At 38.5% G+C, this 16,576-nt stretch overlaps 2 protein-coding genes, 1 long non-coding RNA gene and 1 pseudogene across 3 annotated transcripts; all 4 read left to right on the top strand.

Moving 5' to 3' along the window:
* The first annotated feature begins 414 nt into the window (after positions 1-414).
* Positions 415-720, top strand: LOC147929448 (uncharacterized). The gene has a single exon (XM_087480618.1). The coding sequence runs from the start codon at positions 415-417 to the stop codon at positions 718-720; it is 306 nt and encodes a 101-aa protein (XP_087336744.1).
* Positions 721-1,833: 1,113 nt separating this feature from the next.
* LOC147929447 (uncharacterized) lies at positions 1,834-8,525 on the top strand. The gene is made up of 7 exons (XM_087480617.1): positions 1,834-2,976; positions 3,250-3,562; positions 3,697-3,927; positions 4,599-5,285; positions 7,142-7,192; positions 8,020-8,083; positions 8,363-8,525. The coding sequence occupies exons 1-7, from the start codon at positions 1,834-1,836 to the stop codon at positions 8,523-8,525; spliced, it is 2,652 nt and encodes an 883-aa protein (XP_087336743.1).
* Positions 8,526-13,836: 5,311 nt separating this feature from the next.
* Positions 13,837-14,593, top strand: LOC104736637 (uncharacterized). The gene is made up of 3 exons (XR_015578863.1): positions 13,837-13,956; positions 14,035-14,171; positions 14,328-14,593. It is a non-coding gene; the product is annotated as an uncharacterized LOC104736637 (long non-coding RNA).
* Positions 14,594-15,716: 1,123 nt separating this feature from the next.
* On the top strand, positions 15,717-16,279 carry LOC104736636 (uncharacterized; annotated as a pseudogene).
* The last annotated feature ends 297 nt before the right edge of the window (positions 16,280-16,576 follow it).

Raw genomic sequence — 16,576 nt, 5'->3', positions numbered from 1 at the left:
TACAAATTACTCAATTTTTTTTTGTTTGTCATTAACTAAAGTTACTAAATTTAAAATATAGTAATGAAAATGAAAAACAAATGTTGAAGAAGAAATAATTAAAAAAAAAAGATGTTTTTCTCTTTGCGCGATTTTTTTGGGGATTGCCTAGATTCTCTTTTCAATTCCTTCCCTCCGATCCGAATTCGGATCAGGAGTTTGTTTCCGACCACGAGATTCTTCAATAACAGTTTGGAGATTCATGTCGGCGGTTTATTTCTGTCAGTTGAAATTGACAGTTTGTTTCTTCCAACTTTCACGGGAGATAATCGTCAAAGTAAACCGCCATGGGTCTTCTATAAATCTTCCTTTTTCCCACGCTTTCTCACAATTACCTTCCCCAATTCCTTTGATCTTTCTGGTACACTACCCATCATGAGTGATAATATCCGCAAATATGTTCAGGATCTTGATTTGGGCATAGATAATGCCCCAATTGCGCTTCCACCGGAGTTTCTCTCTAGAGCAATCTCTGTAAATCGCCACACACTGGTTGTTACACCGGTCAATCCACGGAAGCAGAACCTGCAAGCACTTATACGACAAATTCCAAGGGTGTGGGGATTTCCAGATGAATGTGTGGGACGAATTCTTGATGGTGGGAGAGCACAATTTCGATTCCAATCTGAAGACTTGCTTAGTGTGGTACTGCGTAGAGGTCCTTGGTCTTTCAACGATTAGATGGTAACCACCCACCGCTGGTACCCAAACATAAGTGCTGACAACATGAAGATCATACCCTTTTGGGTACAAATTCAAGGTATCCCAACTCTTTGCTTAACCAATGATATGGCTAGCTGGGTAGGGAACAAAATAGGCTATGTGTCTGAAGTTGATTACAATGAGAATGAGATGCAAGTGGGGGCTGTTCATGTTAAGATTAACTGGAATATAGATGATGCCTTACGCTTTCAAAAGAACATTCAATTTATTGCTGATGAGAATACAATAGTCAAGTTTCGCTATGAGAGACTTTGTAACTTCTGTACGAAATGCGGATCTCTCAAACATGATGCCAAGGAGTGCTCCCTTGGCTTTGATGATTCTGAATCAGAGCATTCAGACAATGACATTGATGGTGAGAATCACAATGATGGGGATAAAGATATGTCTGATGCAAATACCTTACCATCCGTAGACCCTGCAAATCTTATTCCGGGACTACAAATGCTACCACCAGCAACAGGCCCTATTCAGGGTTACGTCTCTCACCCGATGGTGAACAAGTCTCTCCCTAGTATCTTTATGGATAAGGACTTAACTGTTGAGCGTATCCGATACTTGAATGCAAAGTATGCAGGACGGCTTGGTGAACATGGCGAACCACATAACTTCCTTGATGACAACTCTGACAATGCACAACCGGATTTTGTCTTCATTCAACAAAGCTGAAGCTGCTGAGGAGTTGGTGGTCCTGAACCAACTTCGAAAGAAGACTCAACGCACAGTTTCAGTTGGCTCATGCTCTGTTAACAATGGATTCGACGGAGGCGCGGGGGGCCCGGTACCCCCAGCCATTCCAATATGAAGATCCTTTCATGGAACTGCCAGGGCGTTGGTCCTTCTCTAACGTCTTCTCGCTTAAAAAAACTCTGTCTTATAACTAAGTGTGATATTCTCTTTCTCTCTGAAACTCTAAACCAAAATGATGTAATATCTAAACTTAAGTGTGATTTAGGATTCTCAAATGCTATTATTCAACCCCCTCAAGGTAGGAGTGGAGGTTTATGTTTATTTTGGAAAGGCAATATTGTCTTATCCTTACTCTCACAAGATGAGAGGCTTATTGATGTAATGGTTGAACATAATAATATTAAGTTCTATTTGTCTTGTGTGTATGGGCACCCAGTTCCTAGTGAAAGACATGAACTGTGGGAACGTTTTGAACATCTAGCACTCTCTCGCAATGCATCATGGCTACTAATTGGAGATTTTAATGAAATAACTTGCAACCGGGAAAAGATAGGAGGACCACCTCGGGAAGACTGGACGTTCAGAGACTTTAGGCACATGATTGCTGTGTGTGATCTTCAAGATATACGATCAAGAGGGAATACTTACTCATGGGTTGGTGAAAAGCACTCCCCCACGATCCAATGCTGTCATGACAGGGCCATGTTTAACTCCCAAGGAGCTGCAATCTTCCCAAATGCAGAGGCTCAGTTTCTAGATTTTGCAGGATCTGACCACATGCCATTTTTACTTGATCTAAATGACATAGTTAGACACAAAAGACGTATTTTCCAGTTTGATAAAAGACTTTTAGATGTACCTAACTTCCAGGATGCGGTTAAAGAAGGATGGTTAGTTGACAATGAAGACTCTAACATCTCAATCAATGAAAGAATCAGGAATTGCAGACGAAGTATGGCCAACTTAAAACGTGACCATCAGCTAAACTCGGAGGAGCGTATTGTTACACTCCAAAATCGTTTAAATTTTGCAATGGAAAGCCTCAACCCACATATACGAAGGACTATCCCATTATTGCAAGATGACTTAACAAAGGCTTATAGTGATGAAGAAAAACATTGGCAACAAAAGAGCAGAAACCAATGGATGACTGCTGGAGATCAAAACACTAGTTTCTTTCACGCAGAAGCAAAAACACGGTTTGCCAAAAACTGGATTACCTCTATATCGGATCAACAAGGCAATTTATATCAAGGTTATCAGGAGATTGGAGATCACTCACAAAGCTTTTTTACAAACATATATTCAACTGCAAATCATCATGTCTCACCCTCAGTATTTGCGGACTTCATACCAAAAGTATCAGATGCAGCAAATGACAGCCTAACAAGAGCTTTTAGTAATGAGGAGATTTATAATGCAGTTAGTTCTATCGGCGATGATCGTGCCCCGGGGCCAGATGGTTTAACAGCCAGATTCTATAAAACCTGTTGGGAAACAGTTGGACCACAAGTCATACAAGAGGTACACACCTTCTTTGATACTGCAGTAATGAAACAGAGCATCAATCACACCAATATATGCATGATACCGAAGATTGACAATCCTCAAACTCTCTCGGAATATCGGCCCATCGCTTTATGTAATGTTTTATATAAGATTGTCTCCAAATGCTTGGTCCAGAGATTAAAACCACACTCGAACGACATATTCTCGGACTCGCAGGCAGCTTTTATACCATGACGTCTAATCCAAGACAATGTGATGATTGCACATGAAGTTATGCATTCCCTAAAGGTCAGAACTCGTGTCTCACAGACTTATATGGCTGTCAAGACGGATGTAACCAAAGCCTATGACCGTGTCGAGTGGAATTTCCTTGAAACAACTTTGAAACTATTTGGTTTTTGTCCCAAATGGATAAGTTGGATTATGGCGACTGTAACAACTGTGAACTACTCTATTTTAATAAATGGAGCTCCTTATGGTTATATCCAACCAACAAGGGGTATCAGGCAGGACGACCCCCTATCACCGTACCTTTTCATTCTATGCTCGGATATTCTCAGCCATTTAATTATGACAAGTGCAAATGAAGAAGATCTTTGTGGTATTCGAATTCGCAATGGCGCTCCCAGTGTCACTCATCTGCAGTTTGCAGATGATTGCTTTTTTTCTGCAAAGCAAATGCTAAAAACTGTCAAACTCTGAAAGATATTTTTGATATCTACGAATACTATTCAGGCCAAAAGATCAATACTTCAAAATCTATGATCACATTTGGGAGCAGAGTCTATGGGACAACTCAACAACGCCTGAAATCAATACTAGACATCTCCAACCATGGAGGAGGAGGTAAATATATTGGCCTTCCTGAACAGTTTGGTCGGAAAAAGAAGGAAATGTTTGAGTATATTGTCGACAAAGTCAAGAAACACACAAATGGTTGGACTGCAAAGAAACTATCCCCTGCAGGTAAGGAAATAATGTTAAACTCAGTGGCTTTATCAATGTCGGTTTATGCTATGTCATGCTTCAAATTGCCTTTGGGAATCACCTCAGAAATTGAATCACTCTTAATGCAATATTGGTGGGAAAAATTTTCAAATAAACGAAGTATACCGTGGATTGCTTGGAAAAAAACTTCAATGTTAAAAAAGAGAAGGGGGATTGGGATTTAGGGACTTAGCAAAGTTTAATGATGCCCTCTTGGCAAAACAAGCTTGGAGGCTAATCCAATATCCTAATTCTCTATTTGCCAGAGTAATGAAACATAGATACTATCGTGATGAGTCTATTTTAGATGCTAGACAAAGAAAGAAACAGTCCTATGGGTGGTCATCTATTTTAATTGGGGTTAGATCTTATTAAAAAAGGTTCTAGATATATTGTGGGGGATGGTAAATCTATCCGTATAGGTTTAGATAACTTCATTGAGGTGCATCCACCTAGATTAGTTCAAACCACACCACTGCAATCTACTATCACACTCGATCATTTAATCTCGAAAAGGGGAGATATCCGACAATGGGACAATCAGAAACTTGTTTCCTTAGTCCAACAGGAGGATCAATAGTTCATACAAAGGATTCACCTCTCACAAGTGGAACAACCGGATAAACTAGTTTGGAACTATACACGCTCAGGGGACTACACAGTAAAAACTGGATACTGGTTCATCACTCACTATCCCTTTGATCCAGGAGATGTTTTGAATGTGCCTCACGGTTCAGTTGATCTCAAGAACAAAATTTGGAAATTGCGGTTACTACCAAAGATCAAACACTTTCTATGGCGTATAATTTCACAGGCAATACCAGTCACAACAAGATTACGAACAAGAGGTTTGAACATTGATCCTTTATGTCCACGATGTCGTCAAACAGAGGAAACAATTCATCATGCCCTCTTTTCTTGTCCTTTTGCCATTATGGCATGGAGAATATCCAGTACTTCTTCCTTAAACACCAACCATCTACCTTCAAACACAGAGGATATAATTGAACAACTGTTAACATATCAATCTCAAACTTCAAATATATATGACTCCTTACTACCTTTTTTTCTACTATGGCTTATTTGGAAAGCAAGAAATAATCAAGTCTTTGATAACTATCGTGAGAGTGCATCGAAAACTGTTCTACAGTCGAAGTCGGACACAAAAGAATGGATAAGCAACCTACCTAATACATCATCAGCATCTACTACTCTGCATACGAACACAACTACATGGCTACCACCGACACCTCCAATACTCAAATGCAATTTTGATGCGAGTTATGATCATCACACTCATCAGGCCACTGGGGGATGGATCTTTAGAAACCATGAAGGTAACGCAATAGTGTGGGGTGCAACCAGACTAAACCATGTATGATCACCTCTAGAGGCAGAATCAAAGGCATTGCTTACGGCGATACAACATGCATGGATTCGAGGCTATCAGGCAATTATTTTTGAAGGAGATTGTGAAACTTTAATTAAACTAGTTCATGGTCAAGGTGTAGATGTCTCTTTAACAAACCTTATTCAGGACATCAAATCATGGTCTTCCAAATTGCAGCAAATTTCTTTTACTTTCACAAAGAGGGATTGTAATAGGGTGGCACATGCCTTAGCTAAATATGGTTGTATAGATTCTCAATATTACACTGATTCGATTTTAAAGCCATCATGGCTAAGCAACTCTCTTTGTAATGACCATTTTTAATCAATATATATTTCATTTGTGAAAAAAAAAAAAGTAAAAAGAGAAGGTTAGTTTAGTTGGAACGTGTAAGTTGTAATTTGACATAAGAAAAATATATAGATAGTACGTAGAAAGTGAGTGTAATGGTGAATATTTTTAGTGCATATTTATGTTAATTATAATTAATAGAAAGTTTGAATAAATAAAAATTGAATTATGTAAAATAAATGAAATGTTAAAATAAGAAAAACAATACTATAATTATTTTTATTAGTGGTAATAATATAACTCAGTTTTTCTTTTAAACAAATCATAGTTTAAAATTTAAAATGTGTTAATGAGCATTAGAGTGGAAGTACATTTTAAATTTATGTTAGAATAAAAAAAAAATTATGTAATTTTATTTATAAAATTTTAAACAGGAAAAAAAATTGAAAGTGAAATATTAGTTTATAACATGATAAAAAAAATTAATATATCATAAATTGAATCGAATGCTTTTAATCCAAATTAGAGTATTGAAAGATATTTAATTAAAAAGAAAATAGTTATAATATGGCTTAAAAATCAATTTACAGTCTAATAAATGTTATGTATGAGCTGATAGAAGGTGAAAATAAAGTAGATGTCGAAATGTAACAAGTGCATCGTAGAAAATAACAAAAAAAATTGTAGTTAAAAGTATTTAAAATAAATTACTAACTTGAAAGATAATAATACACATGACTAGATAAATATATTTGAAATCTCATTTATTGTGTGAAACTAATGAGTTTGTATAAAAATACATGATATAAATTATTAAATATATTATTAGATTTCAAGTCGAGCTTAACAGTTGGTCATATAAACATGAAAAGTGAGATAATATAGGCACATTCATGAATAGGTCAAGAATTCTTATATGGTATGATGCACTTGCTTCGATGGGTAAAACAAACTCGGAAAAGATCTTATAATAATATGATATTGTATATGTATCTTTCACTAAGTAATGTTCATAAGATTCAATATATTCAGATTTTATATAAAATGTTGTAATAGTATTCTGTTAGCATCATGGCCAAATCATAAATGATATATATGAAAATGATGTACAATTAAGTCAATAATCGATAACCAACATCAAAATTTTAAAAGATTGTTTTCATGGAATATATATTAAAAAAAAAGTTAAAAGATAAAAAGACATGAGGTAATCATCGATGTCGTTTATTATTCCTGTGAATTATTAAGGAGATCTTTGTTAGCAAGTGATATATATCAAATTATTTATTTGTCATGAAAATATTATCATTTATTACTTAGTAAAATATATTTAAGGTTTAAATATATTTATGCTCAAAAATTTTAATAGTAAGAATTTCTATTAATAGAAAATGTTTTAAATTAAAATTCCGGATGTTCTAGTCAAACTAGAAATTATTTATTTGTCATGAAACTATGCTTTTACTTTACCTTTTGGTTTGCATGTTTTTGATTCCATTCCAATTTCTGTAGAATTGGTTGTGGGCGATGATAGTCGAGGAACTGCGATTCTGAGACAGACCGGTTTGTAATTTATTTTCTAGGTTTTAATAATAGCAGGGAGACCTCTCCGTTTCCAAAAAAAAAAAAACTAGAAATTCATAGATAGGAAGAAGCGTTCCAATCCGGTTAACAGTTCAATCTCGGTTAATTATTAGATTTTCTTGATTTTTCGGTGTGTGAAATTCACAAACCAAAATTAATCAAATTAGAATGAATGATAACAACAATTCGGTTGATTATTGAACCAAATTTTTTAAGAATGTTTTACATAAATAAGAATATTAGGGATAATTCGGTAATCTAACAATTGTAAACGTTTAGACTTTAGAGGCGAGTAGACGATCCCCAAAGCCAGAAGACACACATACAGTACTCTCTCTTCCGTCGCCGCCGCCGCTAGTCTCGTCGGTGAGTTCCTGTTTCTCCCGTTTCGTTGGTTTCCTGTGTTTTCTCTACCTGGGTTTTTGTCTCAGCTCTTTAGCTTTCTTGATTTCTGCGTTTTTGTATTTTTTTTGTTTGGTCTTGTCTTGATCTGTGTTTTGTGTTAACATGAAATTATAAATTTTTTGATTTTGGAAAGAGCAGTAGGAGCAAAATGGGTTGGAAAGCTGCTGAGAAACTCATCAGACACTGGAAGATACTTCGAGGGGATAATGTTAGTGAGCGTGAGGACACTCTCTTCACCACTCTCTCTCTCTTGTCCTTCTAGTGTTTTTTTTTGATTGTGGTGTTTCTTTTTGGGGTTTGCTTTTATATCCATCCAGGTTGTTAGGATTTTCTTTTGAGTGTTCAACCGTTTAGACTAACAGGTTTGTATTTTCCTTTTGCGTTGTTTTACGTTTTTGCAGGTTTGAAGTTTGTTGTGCAAGAAAGTAAAAGGGACACGAGGAAATACGAGTTCCCCGGATCAGTGTGATCCTGGTACGTCTCGGTGAACCTGAAACCGGTTCATAAGGAGTATCAGAATAGCAATTACAACTTGAACAAACTCACCCCCAAGCTCACGTCTCTCACCTTACAAAGAAATCAGACTCAAGAAAGAACAAGAACAATGAAGAAGACAAAGTCTCTCTCACCCACTCTCGTGTTTCTCTCTCTCTAACCTTCTCTGTAATGTAACGCCAAAATGTTTCTCTTCTTTGTTCCCTCTGCTCCTCACTCCTTTAATAGCTCTATGTCGTTGTCTTGCAGGGTGATATTAGAGAAACCTGTACCGTCCGCTCATCACGCGTGTTCCCCGACCAATACGATAGTGTCCTTGTCGTTTGAATTCCAAGGCTTATCCTTAGCAGACCAAGCTGGGCCTAAACAACATTTACCGGCCCAACCCTTTAGCGTAAGCCTACCTGTCTGATCCAAATCACCAAAACGACAATCTCCACCTTGATTTGCTCAGACAGACCAACCGAAGAGTCGACCCCCTTCAGTCCTTTCTCTGTTTTCACCACCAGAAACCACTGATCCGCCTTCACCGCCGAAGGTGTCCGTTCCGCCTTGACCGTCGGAACCCTAGCTCTTGTCAGAGCTAGACTTAGTGCCGTAGCACCTTCAGGTTACTTAAACCTTCCTCAAATTTCATCACCGGTATCAATTTTGTTAACAAATCGGTCGGATTCTCTTTTGTGTTGATCTTCGAAACTTTCAGCGTACCCTCCTCAATTTCACCTCGTATGAAGTGGTATCCCACCTGAATGTGCTTTGTGCGTTCATGATGCACGCTGTTCTTGGCCAAGCAAATGGCGCTTTGGGAATCACTGAAGATTTCAACTTGCTTTTGCGGAATACCCATCTCACTCACAATTCTCATCATCCACAAAGCTTCTTTGGCAGCTTCATAGAGTGCCATATACTCCGCTTCCGTCGTCGATTGGGCTACCACTTGTTGAAGGCCAGATCTCCATCTTACCGTATTTCCACCAACCTGAAACACATAACCGGTAATTGATCTTCTTTTATCTAGGTCTGCTGCATAGTCACTATCACAATAGCCTGTAACCTTAAAATCCTTCGACTTTGTGAATGTGAGCTTGAAATCTGTTGTGTGTTTTATGTACCGTAACACCCATTTAACTGCTTCCCAATGTTGTCTGCAAGGAGAGCTCATGAATTGACTCACCAGGCCCACTGCATATGCCATATCCGGACGTGTCCCAACCATGGAGTACATGAGACTCCCTACGGCACTTGCATAAGGTACGCTTCTCATCTCTGCCTCAGCTTCTTCTTTAACTTCTGGTTTAGTACCAGATAACTTAAATTCTTCTCCATAGGTGTTTGAACTGGTCTTGCATCTTTCATACCGAAATTTGCTAAAACCTTCTCTAGATAGCTTTCTTGTGACAGCAATAACATACCCTTTTCTCTGTCCCTGGTGATGTCTATGCCCAGTATCCTCTTTGCATTTCCGAGATCCTTCATCTCAAAGTCTTTGCTTAACACTTCCTTCAATCTTGAAATCTCTGCCATGTCTTTAGCAACAAGTAACATGTCATCTACATAGAGTAGTAAATAGACATATTCATCGCCTTCTAGACACTTATAGTAGACATACGGATCATACTGACTCCTTGTATACTTCTGAGATTTCATAAACTGATCAAACCTTAGATTCCACTGTCGTGGAGATTGCTTTAATCCGTATAGAGACTTCTCTAGTGAACACACCTGATCACCATTTTCATACCCTTGTGGCGGCTCCATAAAAATTTCCTCTTCCAGTTTTCCGTGTAAAAATGCTGTTTTTACATCCATCTGTTCTAGTTCAATGTCTCTGTAGACCACCATTGACAACACCAGCCTAATTGTGATGTGTTTAACCACTGGCGCAAACACTTCATAATAGTCTACCCCTTCAATCTGAGAAAATCCTTTTGCTACTAACCGAGCCTTGTATCTTGGTTCTTCCACTCATGGTATTCCCAGTTTAAGTTTGAAAATCCACTTACACCCAATGGTTCTCATACCTTCTTTCTTGTCTACATCTTTCCATGTTTGACTTTTCCGATGTGAGTCCATCTCCTCCTCTATTGCAGCAATCCATTTCAGTTTTTCTTTACAACTTATAGCTTCCTCATAGGTTCTTGGTTCTCCAGCATTTACAAGTTGAGACATGGTGAATGCAAATGCAGCAACGTCACCATCATCAAACCTACTTGGTGGTCTGATGTTAACTCTCCGTTCTCTGTCTCTTGCAAGTTGGCAACTTCTGAGCGAATCATCACCAATGTCAGAATCTTCTTCTGACTCTTCTATTGATCCACTCTCTAAAGTAGCTCCACCTTCTTCTATTGGAGCTCCACCTTCTTCTATTGACTCGTTTGTGGATCCAGAAGTCTCTCCTCTTTCTTTTACACTAGGTAAAATGAATGTTACTTTCTTCCCATGTTTCTCAGATATTGCCTCTTCAGTTTCAGGCAATATACCGATATCCTTGTACAGAATATCTTCACAAAATGTTACGTCTCTACTGACAATGCACTTTCTGTCCTCACTGCTCCAAATTCTGTAACCCTTAACTCCCTGTGGATACCCCATGAATAACCCCTTCTTGGCTCTTGGTTTCAACTTTCCTTGATCAACATGATAGTAAACCAAGCAGCCAAATCTTCTTAAGTGGTCATACTCCGGTTTCCTTCCTGTCCAAACCTCTTCAGGAATCTGAAAATTTAATGGAGTAGTTGGATTTCTGTTCATCACATACACGACTGTAGACGAAGCTTCTGCCCAGAATGATTCTCCTAAACCAGTTTCACTCAGTAAGCTTCTCACCTTCTCAAGCACTGTCCGGTTTAATCTCTCTGCTACCCCATTTTGTTGTGGAGTATAAGGACATGTTTTGTGCCTTAGTATCCCCTTTTCCTTGCAATAGTCATCAAAGACTTTATTGCAGTACTCCAGACCATTGTCTGTCCTTAGAGCTTTCAGTTTCTTTCCACTTTGATTTTCAACTAGAGCAAGCCATTCAACAAATCTGGAGAAACCTTCATCTTTTGTCTTGAGAAAATAAATCCATGCCTTTCTTGAGAAGTCGTCTACAAACGATATGTAGTATTGGCACTTTGACAAACTTGGTGTCACATTTGGAGACCCCCAAAGATCAGAGTGCACATACTCAAGTGTTTCACTCGACGTATGCTTGCCAGTTTTGAACGATAGTCTGTTAGATTTTCCCAAAATGCAGTCTTCACACGGCCCCAATTCTGCTATGTCACTCCCCTTGAGTAGTTCCTTTTTGACTAACAACTTTAACACCTTTTCACTTGTATGGCCTAGTTTGCTATGCCATAAAGCGGTTGTGTTCATTGTTCTTTCAGCTGCATTTACCTGCTCAAGCTCCGCCTTTCCTTCTAGAAAATATAGTGTGTCTTTATAGTTTCCTGCGAGAGCTTCTTTGTTTCCTTTGAACACTTGTAGTCTAAATTGTTTAGATTTGAACCAACACCCGTTTGATTCCAACTGTCCCAAAGAGATTAGATTTCAAGATGACTTGAGACAACACTACTTCAGTCCCATTGTAGTTCACAATTTTGACTTTACTGATTGCTGTGATTTCACAATATGTGTCGTTTCCCATCAGAATCCTTCCTCCATTTACCTCTTCTACATCAAACATCATATCTCTTCTGAATGTTATGTGGTAAGAACATCCAGAATCCAAGATCCAAGCATCCTTCGGTTGATATTCTGAAACTGTCAACATCAACGGTTCAGCACTTTGAGCTTGTGCAATGCCAGCTTCACCCTTCTGACTTGTGCTCACTTGGTTCTTCTTCGGACAGTCTTTCTTCAAGTGATCTTCACTACCACAAATCCAGCAAGTCCTTTTCTTTGTTTTAGACTTGCTCCTTGAGTCTGATTTTCCTTGTGGCTGCATCTTCTTCTCAGTTCTGCCTCTTGTTTGTATAAACAACCCTTCTTCTGCAGGCTTCTTTAGTACTCCCTTATCTTTCAGCTCCAATTCGATAGAATATGCTGATGTGATGATCTCCTTGGGAGTAACAAAGTCCTTGTCTTTGTTGCTATACTTCAAGGTGTGTACGAGGTTGTCAAACCTCTTAGGCAAACTGTTCATGAGGATTGCAGCCGTATCTTCCTCACTCATCTCCACGTTTAGGCTAGATAGGTCTGATATGAGCTTATTGAAGGTATCTAGATTCTTGTCTAGGTTCTTGTCCTCCTCCATCTTGAAACTAAAGAACCTTTGCTTAAGATAGAACCGGTGTGGTAATGTCTTAGCCTGATAGTTGTTCTCTAAAGCTGTCCACATGGCATGTGCGGTTGGCTCCTTCATGACTTTTCTAAGCACCATATCTCCCAGACTGTGACTCAAGAGGTTCCTTACTCTCCTGTCTTTATCTAGCCATTTCGGATCTGACTTTGTTGCCCCTTCTGAGTCTTCACCATCCTTTGCTTCAGCACCTTCTGCTATTGGTGGTTGTAGTACCGACTCTAGGCCCAAGATTTCCAGCTGAGCGCACATCTTGTGTTTCCACAAAGCAAAGTCTCCCTCTCCATCGAACTTCTCCACGTCAAATCTTCCTTGTGTCGGTTCCATTATTGAGATCTCTCCTGAACTCGAGACTCACACCACAAAACCCAGCACACAAAAGACGACACCAACAAACTGTCTCATCAAAACTCACACAACACTAACCACACAACCAATAACTTCTAACAAGACTCTAACTTTCCAACTTTGTTTCTGTATCTCCTTCAGAAATAACCCTAGATACATAAAAAAAAGAACTTGGTGAAGAAATGTACCTTAAAAGTTGGACCTTTCTGAGTTTTAGAACAGTAACCTTCTCAGACTTGTAGAGCTCCTTGTAGATCTACTCTCTCTATGGTTAGAACACTCTAACCTGGCTCTGATACCACTGTTAGGATTTTCTTTGAGTGTTCAACCGTTAAGACTAACAGGTTTGTGTTTTCCTTTTGCTCTGTTTTACGTTTTTGCAGGTTTGAAGTTTGTTGTGCAGGAAAGTAAAAGGGACACGAGGAAATACGAGTTCCCAGGATCAGTGTGATCCTGGTACGTCTCGGTGAACCTGAAACCGGTTCACAAGGAGTATCAGAGTAGCAATTACAACTTGAACAAAATCACCCCCAAGCTCACGTCTCTCACCTTACAAAGAAATCAGACCCAAGAAAGAACAAGAACAATGAAGAAGACAAAGTCTCTCTCACCCACTCTCATGTTTCTCTCTCTCTAACCTTTTCTGTAATGTAACGCAAAAATGCTTCTCTTCTTTGTTCCCTCTGCTCCTCACTCCTTTAATAGCTCTATGTCGTTGTCTTGCAGGGTGATACAAGACAAACCTGTACGGTTCGCTCATCACGCGTGTTCCCCGACCAATACGACAGTGTCCTTGTCGTTTGAATTCCAAGGCTTATCCTTAGCAGACCAAGCTGGGCCTAAACAACATTTACCGGCCCAACCCTTTAGCGTAAGCCCACCTATCTGATCCAAATCACCAAAACAACACAGGTGATGATCATTCGTGGCAAAGATAAGGGTGACATTGGAACCATCAAGCGTGTCATCCGTTCCCAAAATCGTGTTATTGTTGAAGGCAAGAATCTGGTGAGCTTGTCTTTGACTACTTGTTGCTGCTACTCTGTTTTCTACTGCTTATATATATATATATATATATAAAGATGATTTTGATTCTGTATTCGTAAATCAAGAAGCATATAAAGGGAGGCCCTGATCATGAAGGTGGAATTTTCACGGTAGAGGCTCCTCTACACGCCTCTAATGTCCAAGTTGTTGATCCACTCACTGGGTATGTTGTCTACTTTGCTTTACTGTTACTAATTCTCTCAAGTGAGTGAGAGATTTCTTATTCGTCTTTCTACTTCAGGAGGCCTTGTAAGGTTGGTGTAAAGTACTTAGAGGATGGAACTAAAGTAAGAGTACCTAGAGGCACTGGCACATCTGGTTCGATCATTCCTCGCCCTGAGATTCTTAAGATTATGGCTACACCAAGACCCACTACTGGTACCTAGTAGATCAACATCTCTCTAAACATGGCATAGATTCATTTGTTCCCTTTTGAGATCAAAGAAGAAACATGCTTTCTTAGCTTGCCCTTATCGCTAAAACTACTGAGATGTTTTCTTACTGAAAGATTAACAATACCTTTTTGTTTTTCAGCTGGTCCTAAGGACACACCAATGGAGTTTGTATGGGAGCAAACATATGATGCTAAAACAGGAAAGGGCATGCCTGATCTTTGAGTAACAACAACCTCTTTATCCAAAAATGTTGCTGCTCCCAACAGATACTTCTTTCTTTTTTTTTCCCATCCAGTAGAATTTAGTTTTATCAAGAGCTATGAGATGAAGTGAGGTTTTGTTGAAGAGCCTTAGAAGATCCTGACTGAAACAGAGTCGTTTTTGTTATATTATTGATCCTGTGAACTATTCAAGGTGCCAAATAAAATCCACTGGGAAAAAGGTGTGTCTACTACGTATGATTGACAAAAATATTCCACTAGTTACATTTGTTTGTCATTGTATTTACAAAACGGACATAAAACAAAAGCGATAAGTATGAAAATGTTGGTTCTATTAACTAATATACCATTAACGAAATATAAGACTCAACAGGTGCGCTGTGTTTCCTCAGTTTGTATACTTATCTATTCATCTCAATGAACTCAATGTCTTGTTTTCTTTTATCCTCCATACAGGGCCGTCTCTACCCCATGGCAGAGTAGGCAAATGCCATGGGTCCATCCCAAATATTAAAAAATTTCTTTAAGCAAAAGGGTCCAATTTTTTCCAAAAAAAAATTTATTAAAGGTTTTTAGGTTTTTTAAAAATTTGACAGAGGTCCCATATTCGTTTAAGACGGGGCTGCCTCCATACTGTCTAGATGGCTCAGTCGCTCGGACACTATATAGAAATGTTAGTACGTGTGTTCTTCTGTACACTGTTGTGATTCAATTTGCATTGTAGAGTTTCTAATTTATAATTTGCAACTTTGGACTGGAATGTATATATGTTTATTGTCAACATCCGTGTGCTATTTTTGTAGAGAGTTTTGAAGCTTTGAACCAGCAAGCTGTGGTGGCAGTCGTGGTAAATCCAAATCCGAACCGAATTAGGTTGGTTCCGGTTTGGGTTTTCGGTTTCGATTTTTGTTCACATGTTCTAGTCAAATACTTAACAAGAAAACATACCACAAGGTCAACAACATGCAGAAGATCCAATATTGTACTTTTTCTTCAGGTATGACTTTTTCTGATATATCTGTGCTCATAATTGACGCATAAACTGTGAAGGTGAGAGATATTGAGCAAACCTAGTAATAATTTATAAATAGTAAACGCCCAACTGTTACATATATACGAATCCTAGAGAGCAGCAGAAATTTATTCCCTATTAATTACAGTTACGAAGTTACTATATATATCGATCGTGTCAACAAACATACGACAAATAAAGGATGTTGCAACACCATCATACACAAAAACGTACAACTACCTTTTTATTTGAGCACATGACGGGTTCGTTATCTAACCGAACATGTTTCGTATATAACAAGAAAGAAAAAGATATAAACCTAAAAAGTAATTTTCTAAAAGAGAAAATGGAAAGAAAGTTGGTTCTTGGAGTCCTATGTCTATGCCTTGTGATACAAGTCACCAGCGGCGAGGAGGACGACCCTCTCATAACGAAACGATTCATCCCAGCGAATACTATAGCTCCGATTTCGAACTCAAAGACGGAACCAATGTGATCTTTGAAGCCGTGAATGAAATGAAAGGGCTCAAGAAACCGAAAGCAGGCTTCATGTGCACCAGTGGCATGCAACATTGGACAAGGTCTCTTCCGGGAGACATTTTCTACGCCAGATTCTTCTTTTACAGGATTAATCCAAACGCAACTGTTGTTCAACATTGCCATTTCCGATCGGTTTTGGGTTTCGCAGATGTCTTTATCGATGTATCCCCGGCACTCGGAAAAAAATGTCCCGGTTACAAATGCATTTTAGCAATCAGACGTGAAGGTCTCCTGATGAAAGACACTAAACAACTCTTTCCTTGGACCCCGTGGCCACACCGCCACGTTCAGCCTAAGTTGCCTGGGATCACCAATTGATTTCTTATGAATATGATATATCACTGGAATGCGTGTATACATATCTCTTCATCTTTTTGGTGATAATACGCAAACATTGTTTAGTTCAGAAAATATTAATCATTTAAAAAAAAAAAAAAATTACAAGTAAAAGAACAATCTCACACCATGCACGGAAAATTAATTAGTAATCAACCCCTTCTTCTATTGCTCCTCTGATTTTGCGTTGCACAAGAACAAGAGGGGATCTTGATAGACTCCATTGGAGACATCTCTTGGTTTCTTGTGATTAGCATTTCATATTCTTGAAAGTACTAA

The sequence above is a fragment of the Camelina sativa genome, chromosome 13 (genome assembly GCF_030686135.1).
Source record: "Camelina sativa cultivar CO46 ecotype springtype chromosome 13, ASM3068613v1".
Classification (NCBI taxonomy): Eukaryota; Viridiplantae; Streptophyta; class Magnoliopsida; order Brassicales; family Brassicaceae; genus Camelina; species Camelina sativa.
Note: the sequence above shows the minus strand (reverse complement) of the source record. Positions and strands in the feature narration are given on the sequence as shown.

What these genes read in the sequence shown, in the direction of transcription:
- LOC147929448 (XM_087480618.1), top strand. Translation starts at nt 415, where the DNA reads ATGAGTGATAATATCCGCAAATATGTTCAGGATCTTGATTTGGGCATA.
- LOC147929447 (XM_087480617.1), top strand. Translation starts at nt 1,834, where the DNA reads ATGGTTGAACATAATAATATTAAGTTCTATTTGTCTTGTGTGTATGGG. An exon ending in GACCACAAGTCATACAAGAG is followed by an intron (nt 2,977 to 3,249) that starts GTACACACCTTC and finishes CATTCCCTAAAG; the next exon opens with GTCAGAACTCGTGTCTCACA. An exon ending in TGCGATTCTGAGACAGACCG is followed by an intron (nt 7,193 to 8,019) that starts GTTTGTAATTTA and finishes ACGTTTTTGCAG; the next exon opens with GTTTGAAGTTTGTTGTGCAA.